General features: G+C 41.5%; 1 protein-coding gene across 1 annotated transcript in view; it reads right to left on the bottom strand.

The window, feature by feature from the left end:
- Positions 1-17,749, bottom strand: part of LOC112259580 (roquin-1-like) — a 42,549-nt gene that overhangs the window by 15,968 nt on the left and 8,832 nt on the right. Inside the window, exons 4-12 of the mRNA XM_042328632.1 lie at positions 12,190-12,429; positions 11,655-11,830; positions 11,136-11,336; positions 9,354-9,486; positions 3,770-3,888; positions 1,790-1,902; positions 1,229-1,471; positions 808-1,025; positions 261-649 (exon numbers count right to left, since the gene is read on the bottom strand). Of these exons, the coding sequence (XP_042184566.1) occupies positions 261-649; positions 808-1,025; positions 1,229-1,471; positions 1,790-1,902; positions 3,770-3,888; positions 9,354-9,486; positions 11,136-11,336; positions 11,655-11,830; positions 12,190-12,429 (1,832 nt within the window). The remainder of the gene's footprint in view (positions 1-260; positions 650-807; positions 1,026-1,228; positions 1,472-1,789; positions 1,903-3,769; positions 3,889-9,353; positions 9,487-11,135; positions 11,337-11,654; positions 11,831-12,189; positions 12,430-17,749) is intronic.

Here is a 17,749-nt window from a genome sequence, read left to right as displayed (position 1 = left end):
TTATATCTTATGAGTTATCAGACAACTGCATTGTAGTCCGTGTGTATGTTCACCAATGGTCATCAACCTGGAGTTTTACAGGGTTTGCTAGCTTTTTGCTGAGCCCAGTGGCAACACAGCCGGATTCAACTGATCAACTGTTCATCCAGACCTTGGACTGGTTGATTAAGGTTTTACTACTGGTCCGGTCCAAAAAGCCAATCTACCTTGTAACTCTCTGGGACCAGGGTTGCTGACCACTGTGGAGGAACCAAACTCACTCTGACATAGGACCTCAAGGGTTGGGGCTGGGCCCCTGGTGGGTAGAATCCTTCTGGGGGGTACCTCTCCCTGGCAGCCTGCTCCTGGTGGTAAGGGGGCCCTTCCAGGGGTGCGGGGCTCATCCGGACCATGTCGTCCCTCTGCGAGGGGTAGGGCTGGGGCGGAGGAGGGGGGCCGGGGTAAGGGCCGTGACGGCCCCGGGTGTCATAGTGGGATGGGGGAGGGTAGGAAAAGGGAGGGCCCGAGTGGGGGGCCGGGTAAGGGCGATCGGGTGGGCCGTAGTCAGGGTAGGGGTCCTGGTAGGGGAGTCCGGCGGGCTCACTGGGGGGAGGGGGGTTGCGGATGTAGCGCTGGGGGGCGTACTGGGGGGGCTGCTGGTAGGGGTAACCTGTGGGGCGAGGGGGAAATGACATTTTCTTCATATTGGTCATTCAACAATATAGGTTCAAAACACAATCAATGAAAGCATTGAAATAAGTCAAAGTAAAAGCATGACAGAAACTAAAGATGTTTCAACAGCACAAAACAAGCGTTTAGCAGCCTCACCTTGGGGATACTGCGAGGGGTCGTACTGCGAGGAGGAGGGCGGGGGGCGAGAGTCAGAGTAGTACATCTCAGGTAGCTGCTGCGGGTACATCTGAGGCCCCCGGGGCACCACGCCACTGGGCATCTGCTTGGGCATGGACATGTGGTCTCCTGGCCCCCTGGAGTAGCCCATGGCATGGAGTGGCTGGGGGTACCCTTGTTTGGGCCCCGAGTCCAGACTGAGGGTAGAAAAACAGTGAGAGTTCTGGATACAATAAATACATAAATCAATCAAGTTTTCGCATCAATGTAAAAAATAATTTTATAAAGTGTTTATTTAACCAAAACAATATGGCTAAACACACATTTTCTTCTGTTACAAAATATATTAACCAAATAGATATAATTATAAGGTTGGCTGAAAGGCGGTATTTCCACTCACGAGTCAGGGGGCGATTCCGGGGAGCTGTTGCACCCGCCGTCCATCTTGGGCTTGCGCAACAGGTCGTAGGTCACAAGGTCGGTGCCACGGGCGATGAGCTGGGGCATGGGGGGTACGGCTGAGCCGTTGGTGAGGGGCGAGGGTTTCCGGGTCACCCCCACATCCAGAGAGAGTCCATCGTCCGACAGCAGGCCAGATGAGCCAGGGAGGCGAGCTACCAAACGCTTGTTCATTTTACGGTACCTACGAACAGAAAATACAGTTATACTTCTGGCATTGGTGGCTTGCTAGAAACACTAAATACAGTTCTAATTTTACAGTAGCTATAAAAACAGAAAAGTCTTCCTACCGTAGATTCTAAAATAAAAAATCTACACCAAGGGGAAGAGGTTTTAAAAAAGTGCAATTCTAAGTGATAACCTCTCGGAGTTTGATAGTTATCAGAGCAAAATATGTTTAGGTCTATTGATTTAAATGCGAAAGAGGGCAGAGAGTGTGCTATTCCATTTCAATCAAAAGGGTGGTGGTTGTTAGATGTTCATATTTCTGAAAGGCACTTACTTCTCCAGCTCCTCCTGAGAGTGGGCGAAGGTACAGCTGGCTCCTCGAGGACAGCCTCCCTTCTGCTTCATGTCCCGACACATGTAAGTCTTGTACTTGCTGTGCTGGGGGGGCTGAAGAGAGAGACATTTTAGAGTAACCACGTTTCCAGCCACAGTTTTTAATCGACAGCTGTGATGGAAAGTTGCAGTAGAATTTTATACATGCAGACAGATATTTTGTTCGTTCGACCTGGTGGGATCTTTTTGTGTCTGTAAAATTAATTATGCAAGAAATGGCGTCGGAAATGCATTTCATGTAGACTAGCCTTCACGCACAGCCTACCTGCACTGTAACTGTGAGCTGTTGGCTAGAGAACACGTGGCAAGACCAGAGTGGGCACATTTGCTATTTAACACAACAGCTTCTGACATAACTGTCCGTAGAGTTGAAAATGCGATGGAAACACATTGCACTTTAGAATTTTTTTCAGTACATGAAAACTTGGAAGTGAAATGGTACACTGTGTGCTTTATTTTCTTTATGCAAATTTTAGATAATTTGCCTGAAAATCTGTCACAAATTGGATGGAAACTTACAGTGCCTTCAGAAAGTATAAATACCCCTCGACTTATTCCACATTTTGTGTTACAGCCCGAATTCAAAAGATATTATTTGCAGTTTTACTTGTTGAAAACAGGATGTATGGTTTTAGAATATTTTTTATTCTGTACAGGCTTCCTTCTCACTCTGTCAATTAGGTTAGTATTGTGGAGTAACTGCAATGTTGTTGATCCATCCTCAGTTCTCTCCTATCACAGTCATTAAACTGTTTTAAAATCACCATTGGCCTCATGGTGAAATCCCTGAGCGGCTTCCTTCCTCTCCGGCAACTGAGTTAGAAAGGACACCTGTATCTTTGTCATGACTGGGTGTATTGATACACCATCTAAAGTTAAAATAATAACTTCACCATGCTCAAAGGAATATTCAATATCTGCTTTATTTTTATTTTTTAAATTAAATTTACCAATAGGTGCCCTACATTGCGATGCATTGGAAAGCCCGTGTTTGAAATTCTCTGCGCTACAGGATAGAAAATTCTCCCAGAAAGCCAATATTGTACAAACTTCAAAAATTTGAAATAATTCTGATATCTGTATCTTATCTTTAAAGTAGATTTTGAAACACCTATGCCATATTAAATCCCTTTTTACCAAAGTCCGTTTTGCCACATTATTTGAAACATGACAGGGCAATCAATAGTACAATTGGGAAGTACATTACATTTTGGAATGTTGCACCTAAAAGCAACATTTATATTACTCTATACAGAAAGTATTCAGAAAGTAGTCACACCCCTTGGCTTGTAATCGTTAAGGACCGGGGAGTGTTTCAGGATTTTTTTTAAATCCTAGAGGAAAACCTGGTTCAGTCAGTCTGCTTTCCACCAGACACTGGGAGATGAATTCACCTTTTAGCAGGACAATAACCTAAAACAAGGCCAAATCTACCCTGGAGTTGCATACCAAGAAGACAGTGAATGTTCCCGAGTGGCCGAGTAACAGTTTAGTCTTAAATCTACTTGGAAATGTATTGCAAGACCTGAAAATGTTTGTCTAGCAATGATCAACAACCAATTTGACAGCACTCAAATCAAGTTTCGTTTTTCAAATCCGTTTTGGAATACTGACTGTCCAAACAGCAAATCGTATGTGTGTTCAGACAGCAGTCATTTGCTGACATGGCTATGCTAGTTGTCATAGTAACGACAGGCGTGCACACAGTGATGTAGGCCGATTGGTGTTAGTCCTCCTATCACTCAGAAGTTCAAAATCTGTAAAACAACATGTGGAATAAATCAAAGTGTATGAATACTTTGTGAAGGCAATGTATATATCCTTTTCTCTCTGACATGTCGCGACCCACTTTGGGTCGTGACCAATAAAGGCTGCTGTAGAGTGAAAGGCATAGCGGGGAAAGGCATGTGAGCTACAGTACCTGTTGTGGGTCGGCTCCCTTTTTGCTGTGGTTCTGGATGAAATCTACCAGGCCGTGGACTACAGTCTTCACCGCCACCAGACCTTTCTCCAGCTGCTCCCACGTGGGAGGGGGGGCGTCTAGAGACCCAGAGGACGGAGGGAGATAAGAGTCAATATTTGGCCTGAAGGAGTATAACACAGCATTACAATAGTGAGGCTGATAACTTAGATATCTTGGTCAGTTAGGTCAATGATAAACAATAACTCTTAATATAATTTATAGGCACTGTGCTCAAAGTGCTTAACAGCCCCAAAAATAAAAATATTCACACCCCTGAACTTTTTCCACATTAAATTACAGCCTTATTCTAAAATGTATTAAATAACCCCCCCCCCTTCAATCTTCAAACAATACCCTATAATGACAAAGCAAAAACAAGTAAACATTTTTGCAAATGTATTAAATATAAAAAACTGAAATGTCACATTTACATAAGTACTCAGACCCTTTACTCAGTACTTTGTTGAAGCACCTTTGGCAGCGATTACAGCCTCGGGTCTTCTTGGGTATGACGCAACAAGCTTCGCACACCTGTATCTGGGGAGTTTCTCCCATTCCTCTCTGCAGATCCTCTCAATTTCTGTCAGGCTAGATGGGGAGCGTCGCTGCACAGCTATTTTCAGGTCTCTCCAGAGAGGTTAGATCGGGTTCAAGTCCGGGCTCTGGCTGGGCCACTCAAGGACATTCAGAGACTTTTCCCGAAGACACTCCTGTATTGTCTTGGCTGTGTGCTTAGGGTCATTGTCCTGTTGGAAGGTGAAACTTCGCCCCCAGTCGGAGATCCTGGAGCAGGTTTTCATCAAGGATATCTGTACATTGCTCCTTTCACCTTGATCCTGATTAGTTTCCCAGTCCCTGAAAAATATCCCCACAGCTTGTTGCTGCCACCAACATGCTTCACTTTAGGGATGATACCAGGTTTCCTCCAGACATGTCGCTTGGCATTCAGGCCAAAGAGTTCAATCTTGGTTTCATCAGACCAGAGCATTTTGTTTCTCATGGTCTGAGAGTCTTCAGGTGCCTTTTGGCAAACTCCAAGTGGGCCGTCATGTGACTTTCACTGAGGAGTGGCTTCTGTCTGGCCACTCTACCATAAAGGCCTGATTGGTAGAGCGATGCAGGTCACTGTGATCTTGGGAACCTTTCAATGCTGCAGAATTCTTTTGTTACCCTTCCCCAGATCTGTGCCTCAACACAATCCTGTCTCTGAGCGCTACGGACAATTCCGTAAACCTCATGGCTTGGTTTTTGCTCTGACATGCACTGCCAACTGTGGGACCTTATATAGACAGGTGTGTGCCTTTCCAAATCATGTCCAATCAATTGAATTTACCACAGGTGGATTCCAATCAAGATGTAGAAACATTAAAGAATGATCAATGGAAACAGGATGCACCTGAGCTCAATTTCAAGTCTCATAGGAAAGGGTCTGAATACTTATGTAAATAAGGTATCAGTTTTTAGTTTGTAATATATTTGCAAACAGTTCTAAAAACCTGTTTTCACTTTGTGGGGTATTGTGTGTAGATTACTGAGGGGAAAAAAATATGTAATACATTTTAGAATAAGGCTGTAACCTAACAAAATGTGGAAAAGGAAAAGCGTCTGAATACTTTCCAAACTAACTGTATATACACTATATATACAAAAACGTGTGGACCTCTTCAAATTAGTGGATTCGGCTATCAGTCACATCAGTTGGTGACAGGTGTATAAAATTGAGCACACAGTTATGCAATCTCCACAGACAAACATTGTCAGTAAGAATGGCCTTACTGAAGAGCTGTGACTTTCAACGTGGCACCGTCAAATTTTCCGGATTGACTGACCTTCATGTTTTAAAGTAATGGACTAATTTCTCTTTGCTTATTTGACATGTTCTTGCCATAATATGGACTTGGTCTTTTACTTATCTTCTGTATGCCACCACCAATGCTACCTTGTCACAAAACAACTGATAGGCTCAAATGCATTAAGGAATGAAATTCCACAAATTAACTTTTAACAAGGCACACCTGTTAATTGAAATGCATTCCAGGTGACTACCTCATGAAGCTGGTTGGGAGAATGCCAAGAGTGTGCAAAGCTGTCATCAAGGCAAAGGGTGGCTACATGGAAGAATCTCAAATATAAAATGTATCTTGATTTGTTTAACACTTTTTTGGTTACTACATGATTCCATGTGTTATTTCATAGTTTTGATGTCTTCACTATTATTCTACGATGTAGAAAATAGTACAACAAAAAAAAAACCTGGAATGAGTAGGTGTGTCTAAACTTTTGACTGGTACTGTACGTTATTAATATTTAATTCAGTGGTTTAAATTATGACCCCAGCCTATTGCAGCAGGCGATTGGGAAACACAAGCACTTCTTACTGCGGAATTGCCTCGCAACTCATGAATAAATTAGTCTTAATTTGAACTAAGCAAGCTGCTAAATCGTTCAGTTTACATCTTGCCTACATCTTGTCTAGGCTACTGTCAACTATCTGAAATTAGATGTAGGCCTATCAGGGGCTATAGACTAAATGCTTTTATCTAAGCAAACTATATCTAAATGTAATTACAATCATAAAACCAGATTTTAGTCTGTAGCCTACACCCATTTTAATGAAAAGTCAATCTTGCCAATGGGCCATATGTAAGGGTTTGTAGTCTTAACATCTGGCACATAATAACAGCAAAATTGCCAGAGAATAGACTAATATTAGTTTTTTTTATGTTCATCCAAGTGTTTCTTGCTCAGAGATTGAGATCCTCTGTCCGTCTTTCATCACTCAAACTCTCCTGTCGGATTTATCTATAGTTATGCACATGCGCAAAGAGGTTTGATTTACATTTATAAACCTGGTTCGAGCCCTGAATGCTGATTGGCTGAAAGCCGTGGTATACTTTTTACTGTTCTATTTACAGTGGTAACCAGTTTATAATAGCAATAAGGCTATTGGTATATGGCCAATATACTATCATGGCTAACGACTGTATCCAGGCACTCCGCCTTGGCATTATGCTTAAGAATAGCCCTTAGTCGTGGTATATTGGCCATATGCCATAGCCCGTGTGCCTTATGACGTAATATAGGAATTTGAATGTGGCAAGTGAAAAAGATAATTCGCCCTTATAAAACACGCCATATAGTTTTCCATCAATGGATGCCGATTAACTCGTTTGACTACTATGATTAAGTAATGTCATAGCTTGCAATATTTATTATTTTGAGGAAAACCGAATTTAGCTTCTAACGTGATAATCCTTAATTGGCTTGATAAAGTTATGGGAAAAGGGTGTATGGCAAATGATCTCTTAATCCAAAAACAACTAAAAATTGGGCTACTTTTCAGGCCTCCTGGGAAGGGTTTGACTGGTCATTGAGCTAGATTTTTTTTTAACTTGACCTGGCAACCATGCATGCATATACATTCTTATGGTATATCTGCCCCGTATCATTCATGGTTTTACTAACTCATGGTAAAACAGTGTCCTGTAGGCCTAGATAATAACCATATACACCCCCTTGCCTATTACTGCCATATTCACATATATAAGCCAGGGCCTGAAATGAACACTCGCCACCTGCGGGTCGATTTTGGCATTGGCAGGTGAGATGTCTATTTCACCAGGCACATCAACGTGTGGTCTGGGCTCCACAGTGCGAGCATGTCACTCGCATTTGTGAGTGAAAATAGTCAAGTATGATCACATTTACAGGATAATGAAAACAGCTACAGTTACATTTAAAGTATTTCTGCCGTTTCGATTCATAGCTGGTAAATTAATCGCACAAAGTCAAAGAACTACGAATCCTATATAGCCTATTCTACCTCATGCTGCAACACTGTCTGGCTGGTTAAGAGCTGAGTGAAAGACTCATTATTTAGAAGCGGTGCGCACAGGCATAAAAGTTGGTCTAATTTACTTGAAACTACTGAAGTGAGACTTTGTCCTTGCTTTTCTTGGCTATTTACATTGTTTTGTTCATGAGGTAGGTTGTTTTTCTATGTTAGAGTTTCAATTGTTAGGGAAGAGAAGACAATCCGACTAGTCAGACTCAATCTCACACGCACAAACATGACTCGAGTCACTTTACCACGCTAACCTCCCGCCCTTAAAGGGGCAGGTGAACATTTGTCTCATCTGTGATATTTTGGTTAAAAGACACTGGTCACAAAATGAACTGAAACAACATACCACATTAGTTCCTACTAGTAATTAATGTATTGTTTTAGAAACATTAAAGCTCACTCATTCTCTTTTGGTGTGATTTTTGCAACAACAACAAAAAAATCTGGTTAAAGATACGAGTGGTTGGTAGATTTTTACATCTACCTGTCACAGGGGCTTGTAGACCAAAAAGTTAATTTTATGCCCTGATAAGACCTGGGATCTATCAGGTGGGGCCTCTCTATCAGTACTAGCCTAGTTAAAGAAATAAGAAAGCTGCCTGAAAAAAAGGGAAACACACACACACAAGTATGACAATACGGCTTGTGTTTACATAGCTACTCTAAGAACCCAAATCTGATTTTCTTTCCATATCCGTTCTCCATTTTTTCCCCCGACTGTCCACACTCAGAATTACTTGTGACCCATATCAGATTTGCACACACACTGATGTATCCTCTGAAAGTAGTACACCGATGCAATGGTCATTTCATGTCACTTCTCCTTTTCAAACATTTGGGGTGGTTGTCATGGTAACAGCAGGTCATGTGCAACAACCAAAAAAACACTTCAGAGCAAAATGATCTTATCTGAGCGTGTAGACAGAGGTCGCAAATGGTGGATCGGGTTTGTATCAGGATTGAGATCCAGATACGCAGGTGGTATAAAAATCGGGAGTCAAAAAGACGAGATTCCACATGGTTGTTAAACAAAAGGAAAAATACCAGATAGGTATCAGACAGCCAAATTCTTTTCCCAATTATTTGCATGTCTGGGTACTTCACTCCCCCTCTTAAAACATAGGCTACAGCTTAAAGGGCTCTAAAAACAAAAGTGCTTCAATGAAACTGTAATTAACCATGATTAGAATGACAGATAGTCAAAATCCATAGGTGAGATGAGTCATAAAGGGCCAATGAGTTATGCTCATTTGAATCAGTCTGATAAGATCACAACTTCTCCCTGACCACAGCCACATGCAGCTCAAACAAACCCAACCTGTTCTACACTGATTGATTGATTCTTTACCACTTAACTATTGGAAAGCACTGGGATGTATTTAAATCCAGAAAGTTCAAGAAAACTCCCTCCCCTATGCACTTGTTCCCTGCCCTTCGAGGATTTGATGGGACCGAAAAGGGGAATGCAATAATTTGGCTAAGTTCCTGGTAATGCTTTCAGGTATTTAGTCCCATCAGTCCCATAATGGGGACAACACAAAAAAAGGAGTGAGTTAGAGAACAATTTTGAATGCGTAAAGGCAGCCCTGGTGTGTCTGTGGTTCGAATACAATCTTCAGTTGCATGCATCATTGTCAAGCTTTGGCCCCGAGCGGGGTGTGTGATGTGCATGGGAGCCAGCGTGTGTGTGCCTCTCACCGGGGCTCGGGTCGATGTTGGCCAGGAGCTCCAGGTGTGGTCGGAGGCGGTTAAGGTTGGCGGGGTCGCCCGTCCTCTGCAGGGCGATGGTCAACTCCTGGACGCTCTGGGCAAACGAAGCCGGCGTCTGCAACTGGAGGGGACACGGGGTATTAATGAAAATTCTAATCAGCATTTGAGTGCCTGCACCTGGATATGATCATTCCTGCTATCCTGAATCCTATCAGCATTGTTTGCAATAACATGTTTTCTATTGTGAAGGATTGACCCACAGACAGAGCGCTGCTCCTTTAGTGGAAGCTTATGGTTATTTTGTGGTTTCATGTGTGCACACAGACAGTTATATAGACAAATACACAAACTGATAAGTAGATGTTCACATGAGTGAAAGTGGGATTTTTGTGAATATGCGTAACTGACACACACCTCTTTGATAATGGAATGTACTACGAACAGTACCAGTCAAAAGTTTGGACACAAACTTTGGACACAGATTCTTCAAATAGTCACACTTAACAGCTTTGCACACTCTTGGCATTCTCTCAACCAGCGTCACCTGGAATGCTTTTCTAACACTCTTGAAGGAGTTCACACATATGCTGAGCACTTGTTGGCTGCTTTTCCTTCACTCTGTGGGTCCAACTCATCCCAAATCATCTCAATTGGGTTGAGGTCGGGGGATTGTGGAGGCCAGGTCATCTGATGCAGCACTCCATCACACTCTTTGGTCAAATAGCCCTTACACAGCCTGGAGGTGTGTTTTGGGTTATTGTCCTGTTGAAAAACAAATGGTAGTCCCACTAAGCACAAACCATATGGGATGGTGTATCGCTGCAGAATACTGTGGTAGCCAGCTGGTGAAGCAAAGCACCCCCACACCTCTTCCTCCATGCTTCACGGTGGGAGCCAAAGGACAGATTTCCACCGGTCTAATGTCCATTGATCGTGTTTCTTGCATGTCTTCTTATTGGTGTGGTTTCTTTGCATAAATTTGATCATGAAGGCCTGACTTACACAGTCTCCTCAGAACAGTTGATGTTGAGATGCTTATGTTACTTGACCGCATTTATTTGGGCTGCAATTTCTGAGGCTGGTATCTCTAAAGAACTTATCCTCTGCAGCAGAGGTAACTCTGGGTCTTCCTTTCCTGCGGTGGTCCTCATGAGGGAAAGTTTCGTCAAAGCTCTTGATGGTTTTAGCGACTGCACTTCAAGAAACTTTAAAAGTTGTTGACATTTTCCAGATTGACTAACCATGTCTTAAAGTAATGTTGGATTGTCATTTCTATTTGATTATTTGAGCTGTTCTTGCCATAATATGGACTTGGTCTTTTACCAAATAGGGCCATCTTCTGTATACCAACCCTACCTTGTCACAACACAACTGATTGACTCAAATGCATTATGAAGGAAAGAAATTCCACAAATTAACTTTTACAAAGGCACACCTGTTAATTGAAATGCATTCCAGGTGACTACCTCATGAAGCTGGTTGAGAGAATGCTAAGAGTGTACAAAGCTGTCTTTGAAGAATCTTAAATATAAAATAGATTTAGATTTGTTTAACACTTTCGGTTAATACATGATTCCATGTGTTATTTCATCGTTTAAGACCACATAATTAATCTTCAATTTAAAAAATGTAAAAATAACAACCCTGGAATGAATAGGTGTGTCCAAACTTTTGACTGGAACTGTACATGACAGCTACTTCTAAGACTAGTAACAGACCTAAACAGACGCAGACACCTTGTCGAAGACACACTAACAGACACACAGGTACCTTGTCGATGATGGACTGCATGTGGGACTTGTGAGACTGGTCCCCGTAGAGCAGGGAGGACCACTGGTCAGGGGCGATGCGGAGGCCGCCCTCCATAGCGATCTGGACAATCTGGGAGTCGTGTTCGCGCCTCAGTGCCTCATACGTCCGGAACTCCTCCTTCAGCTGCATCAGCGACGAGTCCTCGTCCCGCTTGGTCACCTAGACAACCAGGAGAGAGGGCATTAGGTTAGAGTTTCCTAAAAAACATTGGGTCAGGATCTACTGATTGGTTATAGATGTTTTAGAAAATCTTAGGGAGGTCATAGCCCAAAACATGTTTGTGAATCATGTGGCCTATGCTGGGTCATATTCATTGGAGCACACTCTAGCGAACGTTCCAAAACACTACACAACAGAAAAGTGTTTGTTATTGGAGAATGTTAGCTAGTACCTCTCCATTTTACTCTGGTTTGTACCAAATGAACAAGAACCAGCTCTTAGAACAGTGTTTGTGTGTGTTGGTAGAGTCAGACCTACCTTAAAGCAGGAGGCCCTGTAAAGGAGCTGCACCACGTGGCCTATGCTGGTTTTGGAGGCCTGGGGGAAGCGTGGCTCCAGCCGCTGGACCACGAACAGCACCAGGACCTTCCTGGACAGGGCCGAGCCGTCCTCCAGAGCTAGCAGCACCAGCTTCAGAGCCTCCTCCTGCATGGCTGGGAGGGAGAACGCATACAAGTGGGTTTAGACCACAAGCACACCCACAGCATTTGAGAAGACATTTGTGCAAGTTTGACAACATACAAACATTTACAGTAGTAAATGTCATTGCATAAGACAGCGTTTCTCTAACCTATCCTTGGGGACCCCCAGATGTTTCACAAATTTGCTGTCGTCCTGAACTAGCAGTGATTCAACTAGTCAAGAGCTTGAGGATTAGCTCTGGACGATCTGGGAGTTTGCTACGGAATAGATCAATTGGAAAATGGAATGGCTGGGGGTCTCCGAGGAGAGGTTAGAGAAACTCTGGTATAGTCAAGGCAGGTGTGTGTGTGTAAACTTGATCTCATCCTACCTGGACCCAAGAACTGGCAGCCCCTGGCCCGGACGGCGGCCCACAAATTGGACGACAATTGCTGGGGGTTTTGGTGCTGCAGGATGAGCTCTGTGACTGTGCGCTCCCCCAGAGACCTTGCTGCCCTCATGGCCCGCACCCGGCCCTCCTCCTCCACCAGCTGACAGTGGACCAGGGTCACCAGCTTCCTCTGCATGGGTCGACTCAGCATACTCAGGGTCGTGCTGCTCAGACCCACCCCTGGTGAGAGACAAAGGGAAGGAGGTTGGGGGATGGAGAGAGAGACACCATCAAATGGTTTTTAATTAAAATAATATACAGTTGAAGTCAGAAGATTAGCCAAATACATTTAAACTCAGTTTCACGATTCCTGACAGTTAATCCTAGTAACAATTACCTGTTTTAGGTCAGTTAGGTTCACCACTTTATACTAAAAATGTGAAATGTCAGAATAATAGTAGAGAGAATGATTTATTTCAGCTTTTATTTCTTTCATCACATTCCCAGTGGGTCATAAGGTTACATACACTCAAGTAGTATTCGGTAGCACTGCCTTTAAAATGTTTAACTTGGGTCAAACGTTTTGGGTAGTCTTCCACAATAAGTTCGGTGAATTTTGGCCCATTCCTCCTGACAGAGCTGGTGTAACTGAGTCAGGTTTGTAGGCCTCCTTGCTCGCACACGCTTTTTCAGTTCTGTCAAAAAATGTTCTATGTGATTGAGGTCAGGGCTTTGTGATGGCCACTCCAATACCTTCACTGTGTTGTCCTTATTCCATTTTGCAACAACTTTGGAAGTATGCCTGGGGTCATTGTCCATTTAGAAGACTCATTTGCGACCAAGCTTTAACTTCCCGACTGATGTTTTGAGATATTGCTTCAATATATCCACATCATTTTCCACCTCATGATGCCATCTATTTTGTGAAGTGCACCAGTCCCTCCTGCAGCAAAGCACCCCTACAACCTGATGCTGCCACCCCCATGCTTCACGGTTGGGATGGTGTTCTTCGGCTTGCAAGCATCCCCCTTTTTCCTCCAAACATAACGATGGTCATTATGGCCAAACAGTAGGAAGAGTCTTGGTGGTTCCAAACATCTTCCATTTAAGAATGATGGAGGCCACTGTGATCTTGCGGACCTTCAATGCTGCAGAAATGTCTGGCACCCTTCCCAAGATCTGTGACTCGACAGTCCTATCTCGGAGCCCTACATAAAAATCCTTTGACCTCAAGGCTTGGTTTTTTCTCTGGCATTCACCGTCAACTGTGGGACCTTATATAGGCAGGTGTGTGCCTTTCCAAATCATGTCCAATCAATTGAATTTACCACAGTTAGCACATGTCCAATCAAGTTGAAGAAACATCTCAAGGATGATCCATGGAAACCGGATGCACCGGAGCTCAATTTCAAGACTCATATTAAAGAGTCTGAATACTTACATGAATACATTTTTTTATAAATATGCAATAATGTAAAAAAATATATATATAAAAAACATGTTTTCGCATTGTCATTATTGGATAATGTTAGATTGATGAGGGGGGAAAAACTATTTAATCAATTTTAGAATAAGGCTGCAATGTAACAAAACATGGAGAAAGTCAAGGGATCTGAATATTTTTAGAATGCACTGTACATTTTACGGACACAACGTATTTTACAATGTTATCATAGCCATAACAATGTATTTTACAATAGTTATCATAGCCTAGATATCAACCCCTCCCATCTATCTCTGAAGACCTTCCATTTTTGGTGTGTATTTGACATATTTTTAACTGTGCCGTTTCAAAAGTTCTGAAGCTAAATACATTTTACGGACACAGTATATTTTACATTTGTTATCTAGTTGTTTTAAGTCCCACCCATCAGCTCGACTCAATCCCTCCCATCTATCTTTTAACACCATCCATATTTGATGCGTATTTGCCATATATTTTTAAACTGTGCTGTGAGGTTTCTAAAAAGTTCTGAACCTTTCTATTCTCATAGTTCCTACAGATTGTAAATGTATTGTTTTTGCTAAAAGTATCAATATATTATTGCTCAATTGACTGACTTTTTCAAATAACCCAGCAGTGCCATTTGCAGAGTTAGCTCAAGGTAAATGTTGCAATTCTTTAGCCATTCTTGGACCTGCGACCAATGATTCTCTCTCATTGCAGCAAAATCTGCAGAGCTGGGATGGATGTATCCCCCATAAATAACATTCCATTGGTTGCAAGAATTTTGTATAGTAATTTAAAATTTAAGTTTTGAATCTGGCATTAGTTTCTCTTCCCAACTATTTTGCAATCTATACGGCACAGCTGTCAATTTTTTGGTCCTTAAATGGAACTGGTAGACTTTTTTATTAATCATCATTTTGGTCTTTAATGCTGTAATTAGTTGGTTGTAATTTTTGGTAAAGCAGACATTTCCATGACTTAACTACATCAGTCCTATTTATGATATAATTTACAAAGATTATACCGGAAAAATATATTTTAAAACCCCCCAAAAATTGTTTTTTTAATCAATTAGTATATTTGAGTTTAAACATATTTGTTTTGTCTTTCCTGGTGGATTAAACTGAAATCGCAGCCAACTTTCGAGGCTTGTTTTACAATAATGACATTTGAGATTATTTCCCATTCAAATAACCAAAAGAGAGAGGTTCTAATCTGAATAGGGAAAAAGGCCATTCTTGAACATGGGGTGAGACTAATCTGCTAGAGAACCAGTATGAATTTAAGTATAACTTTTGTATGACTGAAGTCTTTAGATGTCTAATGCTTTAATATTTAAATAATTTCTGCCCTCCAAATTCCTATTCATTATATGAATAGGCCCAAATAAAATGAAATATTTTTTGCTCATATTTTTTTTTAAACTAGTCGCTAGGTCTAGGCAAGGCCATAAGCACTGTAAACTGGCAGGTAGCCTAGTGGTTAGCGCGTTGGACTGGTAACCGAAAGGTTGCAAGATCGAATCCCCGAGCTGACAAGGTAAAAATCTGTCGTTCTGCCCCTGAACAAGGCAGTTAACCCACTGTTCCTAGTCCATCATTGAAAATAAGAATTTGTTCTTAACTCACTTGCCTAGATAAATAAAAGGTAAAAAAAATATATATTTAAAAAACTGGGATAAGACTAAAGAGTTCATCAGGGTGATTTTTCCACAAATAGACAGGTATTTTCCTTTCCATGGTAGTAATTCCTATTTTTGCTAACTTTGTATTCAAATGTATTGTAGTGAGATCTTTTTTTCTTTCGGGCTAGAAATACAGAGTATGTCCACATCATTGCCAGACCATTTTAATGGTAAACTACACAGTAATGTAAAAGCTGTATTTTTTTGTCCATCAAATAAGTAACATAGTACAATTGGTTGTAATCCAGAGAGGTTAGAAAAGTACCTAGATCCTCATGAGGCTGTGGATGGATCCAAATTGTGGATTTAAAAGAAAACATGAATCATCAGTGTACAATGACACCTTTGTTTTTAAGCCCTGATTTTCTAGGCCCTTGATATTATTTGATCTGATTTTAATAGCTAACATTTCAATGGCCATAGTAAATAGATATGCTGATAGTGGACAACCTTGTTTTACTCCTCTGGACAGTAATACTTTCTGAGAAGCAGCCATTATTTACTAGTTTACATATGGGGTTACTATACATAACTAACCAATGGTATATGAGATTCTCCAAAATTGAAATATTCCAGGCATTTATATATACTGTGGGGCTAAAAAGTATTTAGTCAGCCACCAATTGTGCAAGTTCTCCCACTTAAAAAGATGAGAGGCCTGTAATTTTTATCATAGGTACACTTCAACTATGACAGAAAAAAATGAGAAAAAAATCCAGAAAATCACATTGTAGGATTTTTAATGAATTTATTTGCAAATTATGGTGGAAAATAAGTATTTGGTCAATAACAAAAGTTTATCTCAATACTTTGTTATATACCCTTTGTTGGCAATGACAGAGGTCAAATGTTTTCTGTAAGTCTTCACAAGGTTTTCACACACTGTTGCTGGTATTTTGACCCATTCTTCCATGCAGATCTCCTCTAGAGCAGTGATGTTTTGGGGCGGTTGCTGGGTAACACGGACTTTCAACTCCCTCCAAAGATTTTCTATGGGGTTGAGATCTGGAGACTGGCTAGGCCACTCGAGGACCTTGAAATGCTTCTTACGAAGCCACTCCTTCGTTGCCCAGGCGGTGTATTTGGGATCATTGTCATGCTGAAAGACCCAGCCACATTTCATCTTCTATGCCCTTGCTGATGGTAGCATTTGTTACTTTGGTCCCAGCTCTCTGCAGGTCATTCACTAGCTCCCCCCGTGTGGTTCTGGGATTTTTGCTCACCGTTCTTGTGATCATTTTGACCCCACGGGGTGAGATCTTGCGTGAAGCCCCAGATCGAGGGAGATTATCAGTGGTCTTGTATGTCTTCCATTTCCTGATAATTGCTCCCACAGTTGATTTCTTCAAACCAAGCTGCTTACCTATTGGAGATTCAGTCTTCCCAGCCTGGTGCAGGTCTACAATTTTGTTTCTGGTGTCCTTTGACAGCTCTTTGGTCTTGTCCATAGTGGAGTTTGGAGTGTGACTGTTTGAGGTTGTGGACAGGTGTCTTTTATACTGATAACAAGTTCAAACAGGTGCCATTAATACAGGTAACGAGTGGAGGACAGAGGAGCCTCTTAAAGAATAAGTTACAGGTCTGAGAGAGCCAGAAATCTTGCTTGTTTGTAGGTGACCAAATACTTATTTTCCACCATAATTTGCAAATAAATTCATTAAAAATCCCACAATGTGATTTTCTGGCATTTTTTTCTCATTTTTTCTGTCATAGTTAAAGTGTACCTATGATGAAAATTACAGGCCTCTCATCTTTTTAAGTGGGAGAACTTGCACAATTGGTGGCTGACTAAATACTTTTTTGCCCCACTTGATAAAGTACGACAGTAATTTACAAAGCCAGCTATAAATACCAGGCCTGGTTTCCTAGATTATTCATAGTGCTCTATTGTTTCCAGTACTTGTCTTATATTATCTCCAATATATTGTCCATGTAAAAACCCTGTCTGCTTAGGGTGATAATATAATAATGATAATACCCGACAATACCTTTTTAATTTTATGCATATTGCTAGAATTTTTGCATCATAACACTGAAGTGTAAGGGGACTCCAATTTCTTAAATGGACTAGATCTTTATATTTACCACTTGGGTCCTGTTTCAGTAATAATGAAAATCAGACCTTGTTGTGTATCTGATAATCTACCATTTTAATAGGAGTGGTTAAAATAAGCTAATAATGGTCCTCTTAGTAGAACAAAAAAAGTTAGGTATACCTCCACTAGTATGCCATCCAGCCCTGGAGTTTTTCCAGCCTTAAAGGCTTTAATTGCATCAAGATGTTCCACCTATGTCATTTGGCTTTCAAATGAGTCTTTCTGTAGAGCTACTAATTTTACATTATTAACATTTAAAAAATCCATGCAGTTTAACTTGGGTTAGTGGAAATGGAGACAAACGGAAAAAAATATGCTTAAAGTACTTTG

The sequence above is a fragment of the Oncorhynchus tshawytscha genome, linkage group LG10 (genome assembly GCF_018296145.1).
Source record: "Oncorhynchus tshawytscha isolate Ot180627B linkage group LG10, Otsh_v2.0, whole genome shotgun sequence".
NCBI lineage: Eukaryota > Metazoa > Chordata > Actinopteri > Salmoniformes > Salmonidae > Oncorhynchus > Oncorhynchus tshawytscha.
This window is presented reverse-complemented; position numbering and strand designations above follow the sequence as displayed.